We start from the raw sequence: 26,187 nt of genomic DNA on the forward strand, positions 1-26,187 counted from the left end.
AGTAACACCCACCAACGGATATTATTATGTGATTGATTAGGTAGCTTTGGTTATGGTGAATGACACAATACATATTTTGTAATTACTCATATCAATTAACCGGTTATGTATTCACATGTTCAGTTGAATGAGAATACGTGCTTTCTTTTCACCCCTATCTCTTAATGGTACCGTCCATGAAGAGGAATGTCCCACGTGTTGGAGAATTGTAACTTCGTAGCGCATGTGGATTTTACACAGTTCAAGTAAGAAACGCATACATTCATAGAAACAATTTACTTGGAATTTCTAAAGTATGCTTTTTGGGAAAGAAGTACCATGGAGGCGGCTGGAGGGAATGACATTTGGAATGTACACTGCAGAAGAAATAAGGTAAGAATACAAGTTGTTATGAGTGCATATGCTCTGAAGCCATAATAACATGCCCCTGCATGACTTTTGCGTTTGGATTGGAGTGTGTTGGACTAGCTAACTATAGTTAATAACTGGTTAGTGTTCACTGTTCTTGGACTGTCCGTTTGTGGTACTGCTACTATTGATATTATGCTACTCGTTAACTGATAACATATTGCATTCAGTCATTGTAGCGTTATCATGTCATGTTCCCATTTCTCCACAGAAAGTTGAGTGTCAAGAACATAACCAACTTCAGATTCCTGGATAATGTTGGTAATGTTGCCCCCAATGGCCTCTATGACCTGTCATTGGGCCCAGCTGATTCCAAAGAGGTGTGCTCCACCTGTATGCAAGACTTCAACAACTGCCCTGGGCACCTTGGGCACATCGAGCTACCCTTACCCGTATACAACCCACTCTTCTTTGATGTAAGTGAACAACATTGAACACGCTTATCCCAGTAGTTATTACAAGTACATGGCCTGTTTCCAGATAAACTGCTACACGATCCAAAACACAGTCGATAGGCTACAAGTTACAGTGTGGTAGTCTTCTTTTAAAGTAATACCCTCTCTCACTTCTACTCTGGCACCAGAAACTGTACCTGCTGATCCGAGGGTCATGTCTGAACTGCCACATGCTGTCCTGCCCCAGAGCAGCGATCCATCTCCTGCTGAACCAGCTGAAGCTGTTGGATGTGGGAGCTCTACAGGAGGTCTATGAGCTGGAGCATGTGCTGAACCAGGTGAGCATCACACAGACAGGAGTGGTAATATTCAAAAATAATGATGTCTCTGAAATCACACTCCTGTTTCTGGTAATGTATGCATGTCTTTTGATTTGATAGTGTTTGATTCATAAAATTCATCCAAGTTCTGAGTTTGAATCACTCACACAACTGGTTTTGACCCTATCTCTGTTGCAGTTCCTGGAAGGCAATGTCCAAGCTTCTGGGGTTGAGATCCAGGTGGTGTTAGAGGACTACTGTGCTCATGTCAACAAACGGAAGACAGGCGACGATCACAGCTCACCAGTAAGAGCTGATTGTGAATGTGTCATAGAAACTGAACATCACAATTCAGGCCAATGTGATGAAATGTAATGTTTTGTGTTCTCAGATCAAGCATATCTGTGAGAAGAAGAACAAGCTTATAACACTCTTCTGGAGGGTCCAAATGAACTCCAGGAAATGCCCTCACTGCAAGTAAGTATATACCATTCTGGCCAATTACCATTTATTTCATAGCAATTCTGTCCCCTGTGTGAAGCTTCACGCTGATTTTTACTATTCCCAAATAGGAGTGGCCGATCACAAGTGCGCAGGGAGCACAACAGCAAACTGATTGTCACCTTGCCTGCGGCTATGTATAAAGATGGTGCCATCAAGGGACCCGATGAAGGTAATGCATACCATTCAGTCTTCTGCCTCAAGATTGGTAATATGGTAGAGGACTAAAAGATGTTGACATTTCTGCAACTCTGTTGTCCTGAATTGGAAAGTTTGAATGAGTGCCCTTGGTCTCTTCTCCTTTTTCAGAAGATGGGATGGCTGGAAAACGTGGATACTTGACCCCTAGCACGGCACGGGATCACATCGCCAAACTTTGGGATAAAGAAGGTTTCTTCCTGAAGTGTTTGTTCTCTGGACTGGAGGAGTTGGAGAGCTCACCCAGTGGCTTTTACCCTGACCTTTTCTTCATGGAGCTTATGGTGGTCCCTCCATGCAGGTGAGGAATCTCTCAGAGAACAGCCTTACAATTTGTGGGTTTGTTTTGAATGTAGTTGTTTGCTTCTGTTAGTTATGGTGTCTGGAATTGCATCACAAAAACCTCCTAGTTGTGACGCTTTCCAGTAACTTATGAGAGTAACCCTCTTGTTTTCCCCAGGTATCGGCCCATTAACCGTCTGGGAGACCAGATGTTCACTAACGGCCAGACGGTTAACATGCAGGCAGTGATGAAGGACAGTGGCGTTATCCAGAAGCTCCTAGCACTTCTAGCTGGAGAGAAGCTGAAGGAAAAGGAGTTGCAGCTGGAGGAGGTATGTGAACTGATGGAGTGGGGTCGCATTTGCTCTTTAAACATTATTTTGAGGGAATGAAAAGGTCAAAGGTGACACACTTGATTTTCCATGTATGTCTATAAATTAACATTTTATTAGTTTGTCATCTCGTACTGTATTTTGATTTGATTCTCTTTTACCTCACTAAGTCTTAAGAAATGTAAGAAACGTACAGAACATTTGGGAAAAACAACAAAAGCAAAGTCATCAAATTTTCATTTATCACATACACATGGTTAGCAGATGTTAATGCGAGTGTAGCGAAATGATTGTGCTTCTAGTTCTGACAATGCAGTAATAACCAACAAGTAATCTAACCTAACAATTTCACAACAGCTACCTTATACACACAAGTGTAAAGGGATGAAGAATATGTACATAAAGACATGAATGAGTGATGGTACAGAACGGCATAGGCAAGATGCAGTAGATGGTATTGAGTACAGTATATACATATGAGATGAGTAATGTAGGTTATGTAAACATTATATTAAGTGGCATTGTTTAGTGGCTAGTAATACATGTATTACATAAAGATGGCAAGATGCAGTAGATGGTATGGAGTACAGTATATACATAAGAGATGAGTAATGTAAGGTATGTAAACATTATATTAAGTCAAGACACAAACACGGCTCCACATTCCTAGAAATATATATCTGGGTCTTTTGCATGAAATAAAGTTAACCAATTGTGTGTAAAGTGTTGCCATTCCTCTGTACTCTAAATTTAAAGGTACAGGAAGCCGACCCCTCTCAGACAGACCAGGCCTTCCTGGCAGGGATCCCCGGTGCCACACTCACAGATAAACTCTACAACACCTGGATTCGGCTCCAGAGTCACGTCAATATAGTCTTTGACAGTGACATGGACAAACTGATGACGGAGAAGTACCCTGGCATTCGTCAGGTATGTTTTCCCATGGAAATCTCTTGCCACCTGCTCCATAAATGCAGCCTTTTAGCCAAAGGGAGTGAAAAATGTCAGTATACTTTCATCTTCCAACCCATACATTGTTTTTGTTCATGCTGTCCCTGTTTTCTCTTTCAGATCTTAGAGAAGAAGGATGGTTTGTTCAGGAAGCACATGATGGGCAAACGTGTGGACTATGCAGCACGCTCTGTTATTTGTCCTGACATGTACATTGGGACCAATGAGATTGGAGTACCCATGGTAAGAGTCATTGCCTTTGCCTGCATTCTGCATGTCCATTGATAGTTGGAGCATTGTGTGAGCTCGCATGATAAACTCCATCTGTTTTGCTACAGGTGTTTGCCACAAAGCTGACTTACCCCCAACCTGTGACGCCTTGGAATGTTAAGGAGCTGAGGCAGGCAGTTCTGAACGGGCCCAATGTTCACCCTGGGGCCTCCATGGTCATTAACGAGGACGGCTCCCGCACCATCCTGAGCAGTACTAACCTCACCCAGAGAGAGGCCATCGCCAAGCAGCTCCTCACACCCTGCACCGGGCAGCACATGATGCCCATGAAGATAGTAAGGCCTATCTTTCTAACACCACTTACACCAGCCGTTTCCTCTCCCTATCTAATGGTTCCTTGATTCCTTATTAACCTTGATTCCTTAATTCATTTTTTATTGTAATCTCATATACTTTCCCACTAGTTATATCATCTTTAATGAAGTGACATTTTAATCTTCCATTTCATCTTTCTATTATATTTGCCATCTATTGAGCAATATTCATATTCTCATAGGTGAATCGTCACATCAAGAATGGTGACGTCCTGCTCCTCAACCGGCAGCCAACACTGCATCGGCCGTCCATCCAGGCTCACTGCGCCCGCATCCTGCCAGGGGAGAAAGTGTTAAGGCTTCACTACGCTAACTGTAAGGCCTACAACGCTGACTTTGATGGGGATGAGATGAATGCCCATTTCCCTCAGAGTGAACTGGGCAGGGCTGAGGCCTACACACTTGTCAGCACTGACCAGCAGTACCTTGTGCCCAAGGTGAATGCTCATTGCTCAGCCTTACTAAATGTATTTTTTTTTTTTGCAAGATAAGCTACTGTTTTCTCACCCTCAACACCTACTGTTGCTATACAGCCTCACTGCCTTGTCTATGTCCCCCAGGATGGGAAGCCTCTGGCAGGTCTGATCCAGGATCACATGGTGTCAGGCACTAGGATGACCATCCGCGGCTGCTTCTTCTCCCGTGACCAGTACACTGAGCTGGTCTACCGAGGTCTGACCGACAAGGTCGGCAGAGTCAAGCTGCTGCCGCCCGCCATACTCAAACCATTCCCTCTCTGGACTGGGAAACAGGTGCAGAAGGACCTACCCATGGGTTGAGAGGTTTAGTAGGTCATAATTCATAATTGTACAAGTAATAACACAGGTGTCCTTTGTCATTCAGGTGGTGTCTACACTACTGATGAACGTCATCCCAGGAAACCACATCCCTCTGAACCTGACAGGGAAGGCCAAGATCCCCAGTAAGGTCTGGATCAAGGAGTCTCCACGCTGTGTTCCTGGCTACAAGCCTGAAACCATGTGTGACTCCCAGGTCAGACTGTTCACTAAAAGTACTACTCAACTTACCAATGTTGCACATGTACCCACCTTGATTTGATTTATTTTATTATTAGTGTCATAGTTTGTATTAGCTGTATGTTAAACCATTTTTTTTAGAAACTTTGTGCAATGCACACCTAGTTCTAGACTTTGCCATTAACTGTGTCTGATCCTGCAGGTGATCTTCCGTCAGGGAGAGTTGCTAGTGGGGGTGTTGGACAAGGCCCACTATGGCAGCTCAGCATATGGCCTGGTCCACTGCTGCTATGAGCTATATGGAGGAGAGACCAGTGGTAAACTCCTCAGCTGCCTGGCTCGCCTCTTCACTGCCTACCTCCAGCTGTACCGGGGGTTCACTATGGGTAAGGCATGGGCTTCATCCCAACTTCAACCTTATTCCCTATATAGCCCACTACTTTTGACAAACGTAGGTCCCAATATAGGGAATAGGGTGCTATTTGGGACATACTAACAGTTGTTCTAGATCTATCTGAACAGACTCATGGATCCATCACAAGGCTCTCTCAAAATTGAAGAGTTATTTATAGACTGCATTTCAGGTGTGGAGGATATCTTGGTGAAACGAGGAGCCAACAGACAGAGAAAGCAGATCATAAAAGAGTCTGTCACGTGTGGGACTAAGGTAAAGATGCCAGTATCAATCAGTTGATCCATGTTCCAGGAACAAATAAACAAATTGAATGACCTGCATTAGTGTGGCAGTAACAGTTGTTTGCTCTGGTGTAACCCAGGCCTTGCAGGCAGCCTTTAACCTGCCTGACACCGTGGACGAGAGTGAGGCTAGGGGCCGCTGGCAGGACGCCCACCTCAACCCAGACCAGAGAGACTTCAACATGGTGGACCTCAAGTTTAAGGAGGTGGCCAATCAGGTCAACAACGACATCAACAAGGTGAGCTACATGGGAGTTTGCATTGTTTGATTTGCTCATCCTTCAGTTTTGTGAAGAGGTTACCATCAGATGGTAGTCATCATCTGTTTGCGTGTGAATGTCAAGCTATCACTGTAAAGAAGAATATATTCCTTAGTGGTCCTCTGTAGCACGGTTGGTAGAGCATAGTTCTTCCAATGCCAGGATAGTGGATTCGATTCCCGAGGCCACCCATACGTAAAAAAATGTATGCACACATCACTATAAGTCACTTTGGATTAAAGTTTCTGCATATATTTCTAATGGACTTTGATAGGAAAGTTGATAGGAGTTCCTGGTAGCAGAAAACACTGTTAACTGCTGTACGGTTTCTCCTGCCAGGTGGTCATGCCCCTGGGTCTCCACTGCAGCTTCCCTGAGAACAACCTCCAGCTGATGGTGCAGTCTGGGGCTAAAGGCTCCACTGTCAATACCATGCAGGTACTCCTTTAAGGAACCAAGCAGACATCGAACCATTAAGACACACAACCGATATGCATTTTGTCTCTGTGTACCAATCGCAATTTGATGAGTACGTTTTTTTTGTTTTTTTAGATCTCCTGTCTGCTGGGTCAGATTGAGCTGGAGGGTCGACGTCCTCCCCTGATGCCTTCTGGGAAATCTCTGCCATGCTTCCAGCCGTATGAAAGTTCGCCCCGCTCTGGAGGTTTTGTGTCTGGCAGGTTCCTGACAGGAATCAATCCCCCGGTACGTGACTTCTCTCTGCCCCAAGTTGTGTGTTTTATTGTTCCACTTCATAATTGAAAGTTTCTGAATGTTCGTGATTAATTGTTGCAGGAGTTTTATTGTTCCACTTCATAATTGAAAGTTTCTGAATATTCGTGATTAATTGTTGCAGGAGTTTTATTGTTCCACTTCATAATTGAAAGTTTCTGAATGTTCATGATTCATTGTTGCAGGAGTTTTTCTTCCATTGCATGGCTGGCCGGGAGGGTCTGGTAGATACAGCTGTTAAGACCAGTCGATCAGGGTACCTTCAGAGGTGAGCTGGCATTACAGAAGTCTGAATGTTTTTACAGAAGTGTGAATGTCTACGTCCCAAATGGCACCCTATTCCCTATATAGTACACAGCTTTCGAGTCCTGTGGGATTCACACAATATTTAAATTTCCCCCTTTCTGAATGGTTCCAGATGTGTGATCAAACACCTGGAGGGCCTGGTGGTTCAGTATGACCTGACTGTGAGGGACAGTGATGGCAGCGTGGTCCAGTTTCTCTATGGAGAGGATGGTCTGGACGTCCCCAAGACACAGTTCCTCCAGCCAAGGCAGTTTCCCTTCATACAGGACAACTATGAGGTAGGATTTGCAGCTGCTCAAGTCAACTGATCCTGTTTTCTAAAGTGTTTATTGAGACTGAAAGCACGTCTTTATTTCAAGACCGTGCATGGCAAACATTGCATCCATTCTTTTTTTAAAGATGACTTTTTGCAGCACCCATTTAGAATTTCCTGTTACTCACAGGTCATCAGAAAGTCCAAGTGCTTGGATGAGGTCCTGGCCAAACTGGACCCTCAGGCTGCCACCAACCATTTCAAAGCCATCAGGAAGTGGAAAGCCAAGAGGGAGCATCTTTCTCCCAGGGAGGGGGCCTTCCTGCTCTTCTCCCAGAAGAAACTGAAGAAGGCAGAGCGCCAGGCTCTAGAGAACCTGGCCAATGGCAGGGATACTGCCACTCTGAAGGTAATGTGTCGTCCCACTGCTGCAACCCTGCAATGTTATCAGATGAAATATCCCTCTACAACTATATACCAGTTTTTTGGGATGTATTGTTTGTCGTTCTACTTTTTCAATGTATCATATCAAACTCTGGTAGTTTGCTGTTTTGTTAAACATTCTAATATGTTACCTTCCATGTTTCTTAGTTGGTGGATAGATGGAGTTCTCTAGACCAGGACAGCAGATCTAAGTACCTGAAGAAGACTTCACACTGTCCTGAGCCCTGCCTGAGCCTGTTCAGGCCTGACATCTCATTTGGGTCAGTGTCGGAGACGTTTGAAAGCATTGTGGAGTCCTATCTAAAGGACATCCAAGTCAAGCAGTTACCTGAGGGAAGCTCGAAGAACCTTGATGCACAAAGGTGAGATTTCAATCCAGATCGTCTATATTGCATATAGTATTTACCTAAATGGACATTTACGTAAATTTACATTTTTGAGGGGCGGCAGGTTAGAGAGTTGGGCCAGTAACCGAAAGGTTGCTAGATCGAATCCCTGAGCTGACAAGGTAAAAATGTGTCGTTCTGCTCCTGAACAAGGCAGTTAACCCACTATTCTTAGGCCATCACTGTAAATAAGAATTCTTTCTTAACTGACTTGCCAAGTTAAATAAAGGTAAAATAAAGAATAATATGTCTTCTAAAAATGACAAACTTTAGGTGTAGAAACTAAGATTGGGCTGTTGTACATAATATTAGAAGCCATTGTAGCTACTGTATTTTTTACTGAGTGCTTAGGTTATGTCATGGTCTCCACTCTGTCTATGCAGACTAAAGCATCTGCTGCAGCTGAAGTGGCAGCGAGCCCTGTGTGACCCAGGGGAGGCGGTGGGTCTGCTGGCTGCTCAGAGCATCGGAGAGCCCTCCACCCAGATGACCCTCAACACTTTCCATTTTGCCGGCAGGGGGGAGATGAACGTTACCCTCGGTATCCCAAGGTACAGTATGGTCTCCACTGGAATATAACGGTGCAATGACTCTTTGGCAGAATAAAATGTACAAACTCTGGACATTAGTGGCTGAATATTTTCTCCTTCACCCACAGGCTTAGAGAAATATTGATGATTGCCAGTTCCAGCATCAAGACTCCGATGATGAGTATTCCTGTGTTAAACAGTAAAAAAGCCATCAAGCGGGTGAAGACACTAAGGAAGAAGCTGACTCGCGTGTGTCTAGCTGAGGTTATTATATTGGCTCTATTTACTTACTGTTTATGAACCATTACATCCCAAAGTAATTCAATCGTTACTACCACAGAAATATAATACATTTTGGTTATCACTCCATTCTTGTGTTTCAATGAATTGTGAGTGAGAGTCATTATTCTGTCCATTGTTGTTCAAAGGTGTTGCACAAAGTGGATGTCCTGGAGACACTCCGGGTGAAGAACAAACAACAGAAGGACCGCGTCTTCAAGATCATCTTCCGCTTTCTTTCCCCAGAGCGCTACCAGGAAGACAAGATGCTGACTCCCCATCAGATCCTCCACTACATGGAGAACAGGTGAGCTATTATAACCAGCGCTGGGCCCACACATTCTCTTGCCAACACAACCCGTGTGTGTGTGTGTGTGTGTGTGTGTGTGTGTGTGTGTGTGTGTGTGTGTGTGTGTGTGTGTGTGTGTGTGTGTGTGTGTGTGTGTGTGTGTGTGTGTGTGTGTGTGTGTGTGTGTGTGTGTGTGTGTGTGTGTGTGTGTGTGTGTGAGAGAGAGAATCAGATCACGGTTACGAGTCCGACAAATGTACTTCCGTGTTGTCGGTCTGAACCAATGTAAGGCATTCTTTGCTACCTTGTCTTTTCCAGATTCTTCCGCCTACTACTGGAGGCCATTAAGAAGCGCAATACCAAGCTGGCCTCTATCAACGCAGTGGAAACACGCAAGGCTACAGTACGAGATAATGACCAGGATGTAGGGGACTCCTCAGCTAGACAGGTGTGTTAAACTAGCATGGACTTTTCCCTATTCATCTGTTCCTTTCAGCCATAACTTTACATTTGGCTTTAAAGCCTGGACTTAATCATTAACAAAGTGACCATTGTTCTTAAATGTAGAATTATGCTACTTTTGTCCCAATCTTAATTTGTTTAAGTAATTTCTTTGTTGTAGGAGAGTGGAGAAGGGGATGGGGAGGAGGAGAGCATGATTGTGGACGATGTGGGGAATGAGGGAGACGCTGACGCCTCAGATGCGAAAAGGAGAGAGAATCAGGAGGAAGAAGTGGATTATGAGAGTGAGGAGGGAGAGGATGCTGAGGGAGAGGACCTGGTGGAGGAAAAAGAGGAGCCGGCAGAGGAGAACTCTGAAGAGGTGCCTGATGAGGTGCCCGGTGACCTGGCCACTGAAGAGCCTGGTGGTGCTGGGGCAAGGAAGAGGTCGAAGCAGAAAAGCACACACACACAGGACAGCATGAGGGTCAACACTGTGCTGGAAACTAGTTCCAGCATCGAGGGCTATTCCTATGACAGCCAGCAGGGTCTCTGGTGTGAGGTATGTACCCCCAGTCTGTGCCCTTCTGTCTGATTTTGGAATATTACTTTCTGGGTTTAAGATACTAAAATACTTATTTCAGCCAATGGTTGCCTCATTGATGGTCTGCATTGTTTCTCACGAAACCAAGTACTTGACTTGAATATAAATGTTTTGAATGTGGATTGAGTGGAGTTTTTGCATTTCTCTGTTTGTCAGGTTACGCTCATCCTGCCTGTCAGCAAGGTGCACTTTGACCTGACGTCGCTGGTGGTGGCCGTGGCCCAAAATGCAGTGGTGATGGAGACTAAGGGCATCACCAGATGTCTGCTCAGTGAGGTCACTAAGAAAGATGGCTCCAAGGAGCTGGAGCTCAAAACTGAGGGCATCAACATGCACGAGCTGTTTAACCACAGTGAAGTAAATCCACAAACTTTCACATGTATAGAGTACTTGTACAGTAATAACATAATTTCTTAATGTGGGTATCTTTGTTTATACATTCTATGCTATGCTGTTTTAATCTCAGATTCTTGATGTGAATCGGCTGTACTCCAATGAGGTCCACGCCATGGCAAACACGTACGGCATTGAGGTGGCCCTGAGAGTCATTGAGAAGGAAATTAAAGATGTCTTCGCTGTCTACGGTACAAACAGGCTCACAACTTCTTTAGCTATCTACTCATTTCCCAACAACAGGTTCTGGAGAGCTGTGTGATCTCCTCTGTCTCTGCTATCCTTTCCTTTTCAGGTATTGAGGTGGACCCCAGGCATTTATCCTTGGTGGCAGACTACATGTGTTTTGAGGGCGTGTACAAACCTCTCAACCGCTTCGCCATTCAGTCCAACTCTTCTCCACTGCAACAGATGACCTTCGAGACGAGCTACAAGTTCCTGAAGCAGGCCACTATGTTGGGTAGGCATTATTACACAAAACATCTGTAGGCTGTACACATAATACAACAGGAGACGTAATACATCATAAAATAAATGGAGCAATACATGGTCTGCCCCTCATCAGTTGTTGGTTTAACGAGGTGTCTGATCTTTGCTCTCTCAACAGGCTCCCGTGATAAGTTGGTCTCTCCCTCAGCTTGCATAGTGGTGGGTAAGGTTGTAAAAGGAGGGACTGGGATCTTTGATCTGAAGCAGCCATTGCAATAAATGTTGTTAAATGCATCAGGTACCCATAGCCTCCATGTCTAGATATTTCAAAGGAAGGAAGTGAACGCACCAGTTCACTGCAAGTGCCATTGTTATGACAATGAGGAATGGGACTGTTTTTTTATTTGTTGTATGTTGTCTTGTATTTGACTATTAAATGTGTATTGAAGTGGTTATTGTATGGCCTCTTTTATTTGAATACATTTGAATAACACGGTCTGTTTGGGTGTGGAGTCAAAATAGCTTTGGTTTCTAAGGCTAAAGGAAGACCAATGCATGCCATGTAGTATCCATACCAGAAGCAGCTGTTGATATTGGAACCTATTTGTATGAATTGTATTTAGCACTCTGGTGGGCCAAATAAAGATAAAAGATTATATATATATATATTTTTTTTAAGTTTAACCAGGTAGGCAAGTTGAGAACAAGTTCTAATTTGCAACTGCGACATGGCCAAGATAAAGCATAGCAGTTTGACACAAAAAACAACAGAGTTACACATGGAATAAACAAAACATAGTCAATAACACTGTAGGGGAAAAAGTATATATACAGTGTGTGCAAATGAGGTAAGATAAGGGACTTAAGGCAATAAATAGGCCATGGTGGTGAAGTAATTACACTATAGCAATTAAACACTGGAATGGTAGATGTGCAGAAGATGAATGTGCAAGTAGAGATACTTGGGTGCAAAGGAGCAAAATATATAAATACAGTATGGGGATGAGGTTGTTGGATGGGCTGTTTACAGATTGGCTATGTACAGGTGAAGTGATCTGTGAGCTGCTCAGACAGCTGGTGCTTAAAGCTAGTGAGGTAGATATGAGTCTCCAGCTTCTGTGATTTTTGCAGTTCGTTCCAGTCATTGGCAGCAGAGAACTGAAAGGAAAGGCGGCTAAATTTGACTTTGGGGGTGACCAGTGAGCCGGGATAAGGCTCGGCTTTACCTAGCAGAACCAGTGGGTTTGGCGACGAGTATGAAGCAAGGGCCAGCCAACGAGAGCATACAGGTCGCAGTGGTGGGTAGTATATGGGGCTTTGATGACAAAACGGATGGCACTGTGATAGACTGCATCCATTTTGTTGAGTAGAGTGTTGGAGGCTATTCTATAAATGACATCGCCGAAGTCAAGGATCGGTAGGATGGTCAGTTTTACGAGGGTATGTTTGGCAGCATGAGGGAACGATGCTTTGTTGTGAAATAGGAAGCCGATTCTAGATTTAATTTTGGAATGGAGATGCTTAATGTGAGTCTGGAAGGAGAGTTTCCAGTCTAACCAGACACCTAGGTATTTGTAGTTGTCCACATATTCTAAGTCGGAGCTGTCCAGAGTAGTGATGCTGGACGAGGGGGCAGGTGCGGGCAGTGGTTGGTTGAAGAGCATGCATTTAGTTTTACTTGCATTTAAGTGCAGTTGGAGGCCACGGAAGGAGAGTTGTATGGCATTGAAGCTCGTCTGGAGGTTTAGTTAACAGTGTCCAAAGAAGGGCCTGAAGTATACAGAATGGTGTCGTCTGCATAGAGGTGGATCAGAGAATCACCAGCAGCAAGAGCGACATCATTGATGTATACAGAGAAGAGTCGGCCCGAGAATTGAACCCTGTGGCACCACCATAGAGACTGGCCCTCTATGGTGGTGCCACAGAGGACAACAGGCCCTCCGATTTGACGCACTGAACTCTATCTGAGAAGTAGTTGGTGAACCAGGCGATGCAATCATTTGAAAAACCAAGGCTGTTGAATCTGCCAATAAGAATGTGGTGATTGACAAGAGTCGAGAGCCTTGGCCAGGTCGATGAATACGGCTGCACAGTAATGTCTCTTATCGATGGCGGTGATGATATCATTTCACACCTTGAGCGTGGCTGAGGTTGTTATTAAAATGTATTAATGAATAGGTTATAATGGCTGTGGCTATTATATGTAATTCTATGAAAGTGTGTACATCCACAGACCATCCATTCTGGGTCACTGAGGTATAAGAAGCTATGGGTGGTCTTTTATTTTGAAGGATAGGTCACATACCGGAAGCAATTATGAATCTGCTCCCCGCTCATTGGTTATGCAGATTAGTACGACTTCCCACTAGTTAGCACAGTTACAAAGTCGCTATATTGGCTGTTGTAAAATTGTATGAAGACTCTGCTTTTTGGGGTAAATTTACGGTTAGGCATAATGCTAGCAGTGTGATTAGGCTTATCTTTAAAATCAGGTTTTAAGAAGATACATTGTAGAAATAGACGGGGTTAGTCATAATTATGACTTTGTGGCTACTCGTGACAACCACGTCCCTCCCATGATTATTAACGTTACTGTTGCTGGCTACATCAAATAACATATCGTCAGATAACGTGAACATTCATTATACTGTCAAGATGACTGCTTATAAACGTCCGCTGATGGGTAAGTAGTTACAGTAGCTGGCTAAATAAGCATCCAACGTTCGCTTGCTGGTGATAGATAGTATGATAAAAGCTAGCTAACGTTAGCTAGCGCGTAACCGTTAGTGTCAGAATAACAAGTTGCCTTGGATTTTGGACTTTTTCGATTCCTATGTTACGTTAAATACGTGATCTTCCCACTCATATTTTAGGGCGTTAACGTTTGCTATCTAGCTGTGGGCTTCAGTAGATAACCAACTGTCAAGCCATAGGGTAAATCCATTGGAATTCAATTGTTTTTTGACATCGTGCCAAAACATTCAGGACTAGTTAAAGGTGCTCAGTTGACTTATTTTGCATACACCGCCATACCATGAAACATGGATATACTTCATCACTGGAAAATATAGCTAAACGGTTGCGTTTGCTATCAATAAAAAGCGTACAACGGGGTTGTCTAACGATTTAGAAAATCATTTAAATAAATACACATTTAAACCTTTTCACGTCTAAAAAAACTCTTATTTGTTTATATAATCGTACGTTTAAGCCGGGAACTCGGAAAAAAAATACAAGCTCTAACTGGAGAAAATCGTTTTGAATGGTCCGACTTGAAAATCCAACTCGGAACCGGAGGCATCTTTCAACATATTTTTTTTCTTCTTCCATTAACAACAAATCAATATAGAGAGTATATGAGGGACATACACACTTAGAATTCTAACAGCTTTTTTGTTAGTAGAGTATTTAATTGTCTTAAAATACAGTTCAATTTATTTTTGTGGGGTAAGAAAATTAGTTTTTTTGTTTGTAAATTTACATTTGTGAATATGAAATTTGAACAAAAGAATAATGAAATGAATTAAACAAAAAAATGTTTCGGCTTATTCCTATCGTAGGTAAAGAATCCAAGCAGTACATCTCTCCACAATCGTGTAAGACCTTCATAAAAGTGTTCAATTATAAATCTGATGTTTTGCCACAGTTTTCTTAAAAATATGCAACATTGTTTCTGGGTGGTCATTACAGAAGGAGAAATTTGAGTTGATGTTTTCAGTAAAGAAGAAGAAGAAATTCATATAGTGGTTGGCAGAATAATATTTCTGAATAATTTTAAAGGAAACTTCCTTAATTTTGTTAACGAGTAGGTATGTGTGTGGCAACATCCAAACTTTTTTCCAACAGATATTATCAATAAATCCATTCCAATAAGGTATGACATAAGGTATACAACATCCTGCTGAAACAAGGTTCTTATCGCTCTGTTGTTGAATGGACCAAAAGAGAAACAAATCTTTCCTACGGATGAGTCAACAGGGTTAATGGAAGGTAGGCTCTGAGGGTCAGGTCTTGACACGTTCCTGAATAACAGAGCAACACCTGAGGGAATGGCATCTAAAACAATTGCAATATCTTTAGGTGTTACAGGGACCTTGTAAAGTGATAAGAATTGCTTATAACTGAGTAAAAGACCCTCTGCATTTACCAGTTGGCTCACCAATAGGATATTATTTCGGAACCAATATTCTAAAAACAAAGAAGTATTTTTATACAATATATTCTGATTATTCCATATATCTTTGTGGAGAAAATTTGTTTATAAATTAAGGACCATGACAAGAGAACCTGCCGGTGAAAAGCAGAAAGTTTCACTGGAATTTTGTCAATATTATAATTGCAAAACAACATGAAGTTAAGGCCACCAAAAGTAGAGAAGACATGAGGAATAAAGTTCCAGATAGAAGTGGGTCTTCTTAGGAATTGTTTTATCCAATTGATCTTAAAAGTATTATTTAAAGTAGTAAAGTCCAGAAAATTCAGTCCACCATTCTCACAAGTATTCATTACAACAGTTTTCCTAATGTAATTGGTACGGTTTCTCCACAGAAAGTTGAAAAGCATCTGGTCTATCTCCTTGCTTATTTTACACTGATCCTCAACACTGGAGCCCCTCAGGGGTGCGTGCTCAGTCCCCTCCTGTACTCCCTGTTCACCCACAACTGTATGGCAAAGCACAACTCCAACACCATCATTAAGTTTGTAGAGGACACAACAATGGTAGGCCCGATCACTGACAACGACAAGAGCCTATAGGGATGTCAGAGACCTGGCTGGGTGTTGCCTGAATAACAACCTATCCCTCAACGTGATCAAGACAAAGGAGATTGTGGACTACAGGAAAAGGAGGACTGAGCACGCCCCCATTCTCATCGATGGGGCTGTCGTGAAGCAGGTTGTGAGCTTCAAGTTCCTTGGCGTCCACATCACCAACAAACTAACATGGTCCAAGCACACCAAGACAGTCGTGAAGAGGGCATGATAACCTATTCCCCCTCGGGAGATTGAAAAGATTTGGCATGGGTCCTCAGATCCTCAAAAGTTTCTACAGCTGCAACATCGAGAGAATCCTGACTGGTTGCATTACTGCCTCTAACCGTAAGGCGCTACAGAGGGTAGTGCGTGCCACCCAGAGCCTCTACACCAGGCGTGTGTCAGAGGAAGGCCCAAAAAATTGTCAAAGACCCCAGTCATAGACTGTTCTCTCTGCTACTGCGTGGAAAGCGGTACCGGAGAGCCAAGTCTAGGACCAAAAGGCTTCTCAACAGAAGCCTTTTGGTCCCCAAGCCATAAGACTTGAACCGATTATCAAATGGCTACCCGGACTATTTGCAGTGTGTCCTACCACCCAATTCGGCGCACGTGACAAATTAACTTTGATTTGATTTGATGAAAGCCTGCTCCAGAGAGCTCAGGATTTCAGACTGGGGCAAAGGTTCACCTTCCAACAGGACAATGACCCTAAGCACACAGCCAAGACAAAGTAGGAGTGACTTAGGCACAAGTCTCTGAATGTCCTGAGTGCCTCAGCCAGAGCCCGGACTTGAACCCGATCGAACATCTCTGGAGAGACCTGAAAATAGCTGTGCAGCGACGCTCCCCATCCAACCTGACAGCTTAGAGGATCTGCAGAGAAGAATGGGAAAAACCCCCCAAATACAGGTGTGCCAAACTTGTAGTGTCATACCCAAGAAGACTCTAGGTTCTAACCACTGCCAAAGGTGCTTCAACAAAATACTGAGTAAAGGGTCAGAATAGTTATGTAAATATTATATTTCTGTTTGTTTTTTTATACATTTGCAAAAATTTCTAAAAATCTGTTTTTGCTTTGACATTATCCGGTATTGTGTGTAGATGGATTGAGGAGGGGGAAAAACAATTTAATAAATTTTAGAATAAGGCTGTAGCATAACAACATGTAGAAAAAGTCAAGGGGTCTGAATACTTTCCGAATGCACTGTACACTAACAGAGCTCTTACCAAGTAAATCCTCTCTGTAATGAGCCGTGAAAAGGAAGAGGTGGAAGGAGTGCGGCGGCACTCCCCCGCAGCACTACCCGGTACACAGGACTAATCTGAAATTCTTACTCTGAATGTATCCTGCCGAATGGAAAGCTACCATGTTGGAGTGATCCAATATAGTGTCATTTCAATCATATAAATATAATTCATAAGAATTGACTTATCCCTTAAGACCACTGCAATTTAGCTGGTGTACCATTTTGAAATTGAATGGACAGTTTTACTTTTAATCTCTAGCATAAAGATGGCCGCTGGTCCACCCACTGTCGAATGTAAACTTAAGTGGTCTATTCTATATTCTATTATCTATATTTCAATATCTTTCCTATGGAGTATTGACAGTATAATTTAAAACAGATGTTCCCATTCAAGTCAACATTCTCTTGTGTGGACCTCCAACCATCTTTGTGGTACCATTTCAAAGTAGACATTTTTTTTCAATTGTATTCCACTTTTAGTACATTTTATCAGCCAAAACATGACACCCACCCTGTATTCAAGAGGGTGTTGTGTCTCAACCGACGGCAGGCACAACACACAAACCTCAGCTGATTTTAAATAGGGTTTAAGCTACAGCATATGCGAATATGACACAAAAAAATTGACGTTTATGCATATTTTTTTTATATAACAAAAAAACATTTGTATTCAAATATATAATAAAATAGTTGAATAACATTGTTTGTAAACTTTTAAGTGATATAAATCTGAACTGTTTATTTTTTCCAGTGATGAAGATATGGATGTCAGATGGTATGGTGGGGTATGCAAAATAGGTAAACTTTGAGCACCTTTATCTCTTGAATGTTTTTGCATTGAGGTCCAAAGAGTCACTTTCTGAGCACTGCTACAATGGGCAAATGTGTATGGAAACTTTCGTTCAAATTCGAAGGGATGCTTTCAAAAAGTGATTGAATTCTAATGGATTTACCCCATACACATACTGTACTGTTTCGGATTGGCTGTGCTGAATTACCTTTGACCTGCTACTGGGTGTAGGAACTGTCCCATGAGGAACAGGCTAATCAGCGCTAAGGACAGAGGGAGGCACATTAACTTCCTGACAACAACAAGATGAGGATTTCAAAGCGTTGTGGCTCCAACAGGTACATATTGTTAGCTTGTTCACCCTATTTATTAATAATCACTAGCTAAATGAAGACTATTGAAACCCTGTTTTACAGAGTTCCAACTGCCTACTTGATAAGTTATTCAGTTGTTACTCAGTTACTATTAGGCTACTAATGCTTGCATTTCCCTGTGTCAGGAATGAGCTTATGGGCATTTCATCATGCAGCCACAAATTTGTTTAGAAATACTAGCTTAATTTCCTTACCTGGCTCAGAAGCACACTGTACATAACTTGTCCTGGAGGCATTACGTCATGATCATGGATCATGTATGATATTATATATAAAGAAGCATTGTTCACTGTGTAACAGTGACCATATTATTCTTGCAGACGTTTGTTGTTGCCCTTGCTGGTCCTTGGGTTGATGATCTTACTGGCAGTTGTAACCCTTAATTGGTTTGAGACTGAATCACAGATGCCTTTGGCATGGCACGTGGATCCCAACCACCGAAAGGTAAGGCTCTTCATCGATGTTTGTAACCGTTCAGCGTTGACTTTATAATAATTTTATTTAACTAGGCAAGTCAGTTAAGAACAAGTTCTTATTACAATGTGAACATTACAAACGGCCAAACCCGGACGACGCTGGGCAAATTGTGTGCCGCCGTATGGGACACCCAATCACGTCCGGATGTGAGACGGGCTGGATATGAACCAAGGTCAGGGCATCTCAGTGCCTCTTGCACTGAGATGCAGTGCCTTAGACTGCTGCGCAACTTCAGGAGCCCCAAAATAAAGGGGTAATCTGCTGTTCAAACAACACAGGGATGGGGCTGGAGAAATGTAACCATATGGGTGCAAGGACTAACCATTCATGTTGTTAAAATTATAGTTTTAACCATGTTTTGAGGCTATACCGTATTTGTTTATAAACAATGGAGTAAAACAAGCTTATATTTTGAGTTCTGATGGGGTGTATAGTACAGTTGAGCTAAGCTCATGAGGCATTTATAAGTTATTCTTCAAGAATCAATGTGTCGTTATCATGAATTGAAAAGACCAAAAATGGATTTATCAATTGTAGATAGCTTCTTTTAATGTGTTTATTTATAGTGGTGCATTTGATACAATTATATCTTTCCAGCTTGTGCACTCTTTTGTACGGGGTGTTCTTTTGAACCAGTGCAGACCAGCCTTTGCCAGAAAGGGAGTAGAAGCAAGGCTCCAGAGCTCTAGTCATGTGACTGATCCTTTCCTGTGGCGGGACACACTGCTGACTCGAGAGATGTTCAAGTACCCCCCACCATTCGGGTTCCGTGACATGCATGGCAAACTGAAGGATGTCCTCAACCTCCTCCCTGCTCAACCAGAGCAGCTGAAGAAAGAGTGCAGACGCTGTGTGGTCTTGGGAAATGGAGGAATCCTCCGTGGCCTTGAGCTGGGCGCCCTGCTTGACCAGTTTGATGTTGTCATTAGGTGAGACTATACCTGCTTTGTGTACCTGGATTTTCAAATGGCTCATCTCTAGACCAGGCAGTGAATTCACCTTTGACCGGCAATTTATTGTCGCACATTAAGATTACGGTCACTTTATTGGTCAAATGCATACAAGGTCCAACCGAAATAACTTCCGCTTTTAACCCAACCCCTCCGTAAGACACACATACATGTACATATACAGGCTTTGGAGAGCTGCCACACTAGGCACCGGGGAGCAGTTGTTGTGGGGGTGTTAAGTGCTTTGCTCAAGGCACAATGGTAGGCAATGGCATCTAGAATTTGATACCAGTAACCCTCAGGTTGCCAGCTCACTTCCCGGTAGATTTTCCACTTTTGACCCAGAATTCGAACTAGCAACCCTCTGGTTGTTGGCTCGCCTCTCTAACCATCAGGTTACTTGCCGTCCCCTGCTGCTTATCAACAGGATGAGACTTTCTGTGGAACAGAAGTCATCACTATAATGATAACATTTCTAAGTAAGAAGGGTAGAACTGTTATAGTATATCATTGTTGATTCATCCAAAGAGTGACTGGTTACATGAGTGGACCTGTGTCACGTTGACATTCTGTTCACTGCACCACAGGCTCAATAGTGGTCCTTTGAGGAACTACAGTAAAGACGTGGGGAACCGGACCTCTATCCGGATGAGCTACCCAGAGGGAAGCCCCAAGGTCTGGGAAGATGTGGACCCTGAGCTGCAGTTTGTGGCGGTGGTCTACAAGGCTGTAGACTTCAAGTGGATCAGAGCAATGATCAATAGACAGAAAGTTGTGAGTTGTAAAGCCCACCACCAGAAACATGAACAAAATATTAATTTAAAGAGAATGAAATTAGGTAATGTGTAGGCATAGTTGTTGAAATTTTAATAAGGAGCACAGACATGGCTGAGTGATTTGAAATGCAAGTTCAGACACTGCCTACTACTTTACCTAACATTAGATTTGTTTTTGTTTCAGTCCCTTTGGGACTGGCTGTTTTTCTGGCAGAAGGTGCCAGAGAAGATTCCAGTAGACTTATCAAAGTTCCGTTTATTGAATCTGGAGATCATCAGGCAGATGGCGATGGACCTGTTAGCCTACTCCTCCCCACAGAAACGCCTCTGGGGCTGGGACCAGGTCAGACAACCTTTCACCAGTTAAACAGTGCATATTACACCATTACACTGAAGACTTACAAAACATATTCATACCCTAACTAAACTGAAATTAAAGGAACAATAATAAAAAAAAAGCTTTGATGTATAGACATAATGGGCCGTTTTGGAAGAGTTCTCTACTAGTCGGACATTCTATGCACATAATCATCCCAATTGGTAGAATGTTTATCTTTGCCATCCCCTGGCAAGATAAAGGAGACTCAATATTGACTGTTCAAATTGTGGGTGTAAAAAATGTGTCAATGCCTTTTCTGTAAACTGATGGTTCTGCTAGCAACCAGCAGCAATCTTTACCTGTAGCACAGGAGAGGGCCGTGCCTGTTTTCTAATACACTGCTCAAAAAAATCAAGGGACCACTTAAACAACACAATGTAACTCCAAGTCAATCACACTTCTGTGAAATCAAACTGTCCACTTAGGAAGCAACACTGATTGACAATAAATGTCACATGCTGCTGTGCAAATGGAATAGACAACAGGTGGAAGTTATAGGCAATTAGCAAGACACTCCCAATAAAGGAGTGGTTCTGCAGGTGGGGACCACAAACTACTTCTCAGTTCCTATGCTTCCTGGCTGATGTTTTAGTCACTTTTGAATGCAACAACCCAGCAGCAGGACCGTTACCTCCGCCTTTGTGCAAGGAGGAGCACTGCCAGAGCCCTGCAAAATGACCTCCAGCAGGCCACAAATGTGCATGTGTCTGCTCAAACGGTCAGAAACAGACTCCGTGAGGGTGGTATAAGGGCCCGACGTCCACAGGTGGGGGTTGTGCTTACAGCGCAACACTGTGCAGGACGTTTGGCATTTGCCAGAGAACACCAAGATTGGCAAATTCACCACTGGCGCCCTGTGCTTTTCACAGATGAAAGCAGGTTCACACAGAGCACATGTGACAGTCTGGAGACGCCGTGGAGAACGTTCTGCTGCCTGCAACATCCTCCAGCATGACCAGTTTGGTGGTGGGTCAGTCATGGTGTGGGGTGGCATTTCTTTGGGGGGCCGCACAGCCCTCCATGTGCTCGCCAGAGGTAGCCTGACTGCCATTAGGTACCGAGATGAGCTCCTCAGACCCCTTGTGAGACCATATGCTGGTGCGGTTGGCCCTGGGTTCCTCCTAATGCAAGACAATGCTAGACCTCATGTGGCTGGAGTGTGTCAGCAGTTCCTGCAAGAGGAACTTCCCCAGACCTGAATCCAATTGAGCACATCTGGGACATCATGTCTCGCTCCATCCACCAACGCCACGTTGCACCACAGACTGTCCAGGAATGGACAGATGCTTTAGTCCAGGTCTGGGAGGAGATCCCTCAGGAGGCCATCCGCCACCTCATCAGGAGCATGCCCAGGCGTTGTAGGGAGGTCATACAGTCATACAGGCATGTGGAGGCCACACACACTACTGAGCCTCATTTTGACTTGTTTAAAGGACATTACATCAAAGTTGGATCAGCCTGTAGTGTGGTTTTCTACTTTTAATTTTGAATGTGACTCCAAATCCAGACCTCCATGGGTTGATAAATTAGATTTCCATTGACAATTTTTGTGTGATTTTGTTGTCAGCACATTCAACTATGTAAAGAAAAAAGTATTTTATAAGAATATTCCATTCATTCAGATCTAGGATGTGTTATTTTAGTGTTCCCTTTATTTTTTTGAGCAGTGTACATTTTGTATTCACTGTCCTCTAACTTGACATTGTTTGCTCTCCTCTTTGTGCAGAACGTGCCCACCATGGGCATCTCAGCCCTCAACCTGGCCACCTACCTATGTGACGAGGTCAGCCTAGCAGGCTTTGGTTACAACCTCAGCCAGAAGGAGACGCCCCTGCATTACTATGACAATATACCCATGACCGCTATGCTGGGGCAGAACATGCACAACGTGGACCGTGAAAGGGCTCTCCTCCGGAGCCTGGTGAGGGAAGGGACTGTATCAGACCTCACAGGGGGCCTGCACTGCACCTTCTGCCCCAGCTGAAAGAGACTGATCTGGGCCCGCAGTGCAGCTAGCGACACACCAACGATCTACCTTCCACTGACTTATCATTCCAATACTTTTCACCCTGGAATTCAAAAAGTTGATTTGAGTCTATGGATCTGGGTACTTGACTGCAAACTCTTCTATGTTCTAGTGCATGCCAGCATATTGAATCTGCATGGACTAGATGTGCTGACATGATGGGGAACAGTGAAGCTGTACACTTCTCCCCTGCGCAGTTGAAAACGACAAGCCTAAATCCTTCTATAAGGGAAGTATTATCACTGCAAAACTTAAATGTTTTTTGTATTTATTAAGAGATCATGTATAATTACTTAATTAAATCTTAGCATAAAGTTGATGCTAAAAAGTGTACAAACACTTAAATATTGTGATTAATAAACAGATGTACTAACAACAGATAATTAACATTACCTTTTTTATGCTTTCGATTTCAAGTTGAATGTTTAGTTTGTCCACAAGATGTCTGAATTTTGTTGTGTTTTTACATTTTTCTATTGTAATTATTAGATTGTTTTTATTATAATAATGTATGTTGTCAATGCTTGACTTGGACTAAGATGGGAGCCGGTACTAATTATATTTACAATGGGGCAAAAAAATATTTAGTCAGTCACCAATTGTGCAAGTTCTCCCACTTAAAAAGATGAGAGCGGCCTGTAATTTTCATCATAGGTACACTTCAACTATGACAGACAAAATGAGAGAAAAAATCCAGAAAATCACATTGTAGGATTTTTAATGAATTTATTTGCAAATTATGGTGGAAAATAAGTATTTGACCTCTCACTTTGGTACAAAGAGAAGATTCAAATGGGAGGCAGGCCTACACACAAACTATAATGTATGGGCCATTTGCTAAATATTTTTTATAATTTAATTAGCAGTCACCATTTTTATTTTATTCCAGGCTTTATTAAAGAATTCCACAAACGGAAATACACAAAGGACAGTTTCTCCTCATGGCTCAGCCACATAATGCCAGGGTATATCTGGTGGGCTTTCTCCTCATGGCTGAGCCACATAATTCCAGGGTATATCTGGTGGGCTTTCTCCTCATGGCTGAGCCACATAATTCCAGGGTATATCTGGTGGGCTTTCTCCTCATGGCTGAGCCACATAATTCCAGATTATATCTGGTGGGCTTTCTCCTCATGGCTGAGCCACATAATGCCAGGGTATATCTGGTGGGCTTTCTCCTCATGGCTGAGCCACATAATGCCAGATTATATCTGGTGGGCTTTCTCCTCATGGCTGAGCCACATAATGCCAGGGTATATCTGGTGGGCTTTCTCCTCATGGCTGAGCCACATAATTCCAGGTTATATCTGGTGGGCTTTCTCCTCATGGCTGAGCCACATAATGCCAGGGTATATCTGGTGGGCTTTCTCCTCGTGGCTGAGCCACATAATGCCAGGGTATATCTGGTGGGCTTTATTCTCATGGCTGAGCCACATAATTCCAGGTTATATCTGGTGGGCTTTCTCATCATGGCTGAGCCACATAATGCCAGGGTATATCTGGTGGGCTTTCTGGAATAAGGACACGTGCATAATGTGGTAGAAAGGGCCATAGAGGATCATATTAATAGAATTCTCTATTTCTTTGAGGTCACAATAGTTAAATGGTGTTTCCTCTTCCATTCCACCACAATACCGACCTGTTTCAATACACAGAGACAATATCCCTAATCTTACATAGCGATCTCTTGCTTTTCGGGAGGTTGTACATTATATTTCTTACACAGAAATTCCCCCTTAATGAAAGGGTTTATGATTTAATCTCCTCCAATTATTTATTTTCATATTGCATCATCAGTTGTGTTTTAATAGTGTCTATGTCTCACTTCATTTGGTTTTCGTACAACTGTTCACAGTCAGACTGTTGGAAAATGTCAGACATTTCAGTTGTCCAGGCTCCCCCTATAGAGAGATCCCATTGAAAAATGCTGCTGGCTATTCTGGCAATTGGCATATCCAAAAGTCTATTCCAAAGTCTCACCATACACTCCTTCCATCTCACCTCACAGGAATCCCAGCCCATGTCCCAGTTATTTCCAGTATAGGTGCAAACTTGTGGAGACCTAAAAAAATAACGTACTGCTCTGTTATGGACGTGTTCATTTTTGAGATACCTCTTAGCACCCCACACTCCTGCTGAATGGTCCAGGACAGGACACACGCATGTCTGATACAGTTTGGAGTACGTAGCATAACCAATATCTTTGAGTGCTTTTGTTTTTCCTAGAACTCCCCCAGGAGCTCTACTTGCTGAGTCGGCCCGGGCAGATGTGCCGTATAGAAAGGTCATATGTTCATCAAAATAAAGACCAAATATTTAGAATGGCTAGTAACCTTGCATTTCTTCACTAAAACACACCTGAAAAACGCTTCTCTTGGTACCCGGTTTTCTAAAATGCAATATCTGTATGTTTTTCTGATTGATCATGCGTCTCCATCTTTTGCAATAATTGACTGTACATAATACCATTTTCTGTAGGTCTTGTTCGGTTTCTGCCATTAAAATATCATATCTTACTCCAATATTTTACTGTTTAATTTATTTTGCCAAATCATTCATAAACATAGCAAACATAGTCTGATAAGGCATCTCCTTGTTTTACACCCAAGAATGTGGGAAACCAATCTGTACCATGTTGATTAACATGCAGGTAGTTAGTGCTTTGTAGAGAGACTGGTTTGCGTGATAAAATTTCCCATCCACCCTGTCTTTATCAAACTATAGGCTTAAACAATGTATATTTGTCATGGAACATATCAGAACCCTTTTCATTTGCCTTTGTAGTAGACCAAAGGGGTTCAATTCCCCCTGCAGTAATTCTATTCTTCCATTAGATGGAGTGGAAAGAACAGTAGTCTGCTATAAGTATCATACATGGGCTCCCGAGTGGTGCAGCGGTCTAAGACACTGCATCTCAGTGCTGGAGGCGTCACTACATACACCCTGGTTCTGTGGTGGTGTTTGTGGCTCAGCGGTCTAAGACACTGCATCTCAGTGCGTCACTACAGACACCCTGATTTGATTCCAGGCAGTATCACAACTGGCCCAAAAAATAAAGGGAACACTAAAATAACACATCCTAGATCTGAATGAATGAAATATTTTTATTAAATACTTTATATAGTTGAATGTGCTGACAACAAAACCACACAAATGATAAATGGAAATCAAATTTATCAACCCATGGAGGTCTGGATTTGGAGTCACACTCAAAATTAAAGTGGTAAACCACCCTACAGGCTGTTCCAACTTTGATGTAATGTCCTTAAAACAAGTCATAATGAGGCTCAGTAGTGTGTGTGGCCTCCACGTGCCTGTATGACCTCTCTACAACACCTGGACATACTCCTGATGCGGTGGCGGATGGTCTCCTGAGGGATCTCCTCCCAGACCTGGATTAAAGCA

The 26,187-nt window shown here is 42.9% G+C and overlaps 2 protein-coding genes across 4 annotated transcripts; both read left to right on the forward strand.

Annotated features, from left to right (window-relative positions):
* Nucleotides 1-12: 12 nt before the first annotated feature.
* polr1a (RNA polymerase I subunit A) lies at nt 13-11,462 on the forward strand. The gene is made up of 32 exons (XM_046324610.1): nt 13-372; nt 620-824; nt 992-1,141; nt 1,322-1,429; nt 1,515-1,600; nt 1,696-1,796; nt 1,934-2,123; nt 2,283-2,436; nt 3,193-3,366; nt 3,508-3,630; nt 3,726-3,953; nt 4,175-4,429; nt 4,553-4,744; nt 4,836-4,985; nt 5,172-5,355; nt 5,554-5,636; nt 5,746-5,904; nt 6,265-6,363; nt 6,478-6,630; nt 6,843-6,925; nt 7,076-7,241; nt 7,407-7,625; nt 7,808-8,022; nt 8,430-8,597; nt 8,705-8,840; nt 9,005-9,162; nt 9,463-9,592; nt 9,767-10,147; nt 10,346-10,546; nt 10,656-10,773; nt 10,878-11,042; nt 11,190-11,462. The coding sequence occupies exons 1-32, from the start codon at nt 296-298 to the stop codon at nt 11,288-11,290; spliced, it is 5,112 nt and encodes a 1,703-aa protein (XP_046180566.1). The 5' UTR covers nt 13-295; the 3' UTR covers nt 11,291-11,462.
* A 1,923-nt stretch (nt 11,463-13,385) lies between these two features.
* st3gal5 (ST3 beta-galactoside alpha-2,3-sialyltransferase 5) lies at nt 13,386-25,304 on the forward strand. Of its 3 annotated transcripts, XM_046323989.1 has the most exons (8): nt 13,386-13,694; nt 18,032-18,138; nt 18,495-18,618; nt 19,249-19,580; nt 20,189-20,375; nt 20,562-20,720; nt 22,483-22,677; nt 22,895-25,304. In XM_046323989.1, exons 2-8 carry the CDS (start codon nt 18,107-18,109, stop codon nt 22,910-22,912), a joined length of 1,047 nt encoding a protein of 348 aa, XP_046179945.1. In that variant the 5' UTR covers nt 13,386-13,694; nt 18,032-18,106; the 3' UTR covers nt 22,913-25,304. The 3 variants fall into 3 exon arrangements, with proteins under 3 accessions (XP_046179945.1, XP_046179943.1, XP_046179944.1); XM_046323987.1 differs by having other exon boundaries at nt 22,483-25,304; XM_046323988.1 differs by lacking the exon at nt 13,386-13,694 and adding an exon at nt 17,762-17,808 and having other exon boundaries at nt 22,483-25,304.
* The last annotated feature ends 883 nt before the right edge of the window (nt 25,305-26,187 follow it).

The sequence above is a fragment of the Oncorhynchus gorbuscha genome, linkage group LG23, assembly GCF_021184085.1.
Source record: "Oncorhynchus gorbuscha isolate QuinsamMale2020 ecotype Even-year linkage group LG23, OgorEven_v1.0, whole genome shotgun sequence".
In the NCBI taxonomy this organism is placed as follows: domain Eukaryota; kingdom Metazoa; phylum Chordata; class Actinopteri; order Salmoniformes; family Salmonidae; genus Oncorhynchus; species Oncorhynchus gorbuscha.

What these genes read in the sequence shown, in the direction of transcription:
- polr1a (XM_046324610.1), top strand. Translation starts at nt 296, where the DNA reads ATGCTTTTTGGGAAAGAAGTACCATGGAGGCGGCTGGAGGGAATGACA. An exon ending in AGGAGTTGCAGCTGGAGGAG is followed by an intron (nt 2,437 to 3,192) that starts GTATGTGAACTG and finishes CTAAATTTAAAG; the next exon opens with GTACAGGAAGCCGACCCCTC. An exon ending in AAGAACCTTGATGCACAAAG is followed by an intron (nt 8,023 to 8,429) that starts GTGAGATTTCAA and finishes CTGTCTATGCAG; the next exon opens with ACTAAAGCATCTGCTGCAGC.
- st3gal5 (XM_046323987.1), top strand. Translation starts at nt 18,107, where the DNA reads ATGAGGATTTCAAAGCGTTGTGGCTCCAACAG. An exon ending in CAGTTTGATGTTGTCATTAG is followed by an intron (nt 19,581 to 20,188) that starts GTGAGACTATAC and finishes ACTGCACCACAG; the next exon opens with GCTCAATAGTGGTCCTTTGA. An exon ending in TGATCAATAGACAGAAAGTT is followed by an intron (nt 20,376 to 20,561) that starts GTGAGTTGTAAA and finishes TTTTTGTTTCAG; the next exon opens with TCCCTTTGGGACTGGCTGTT.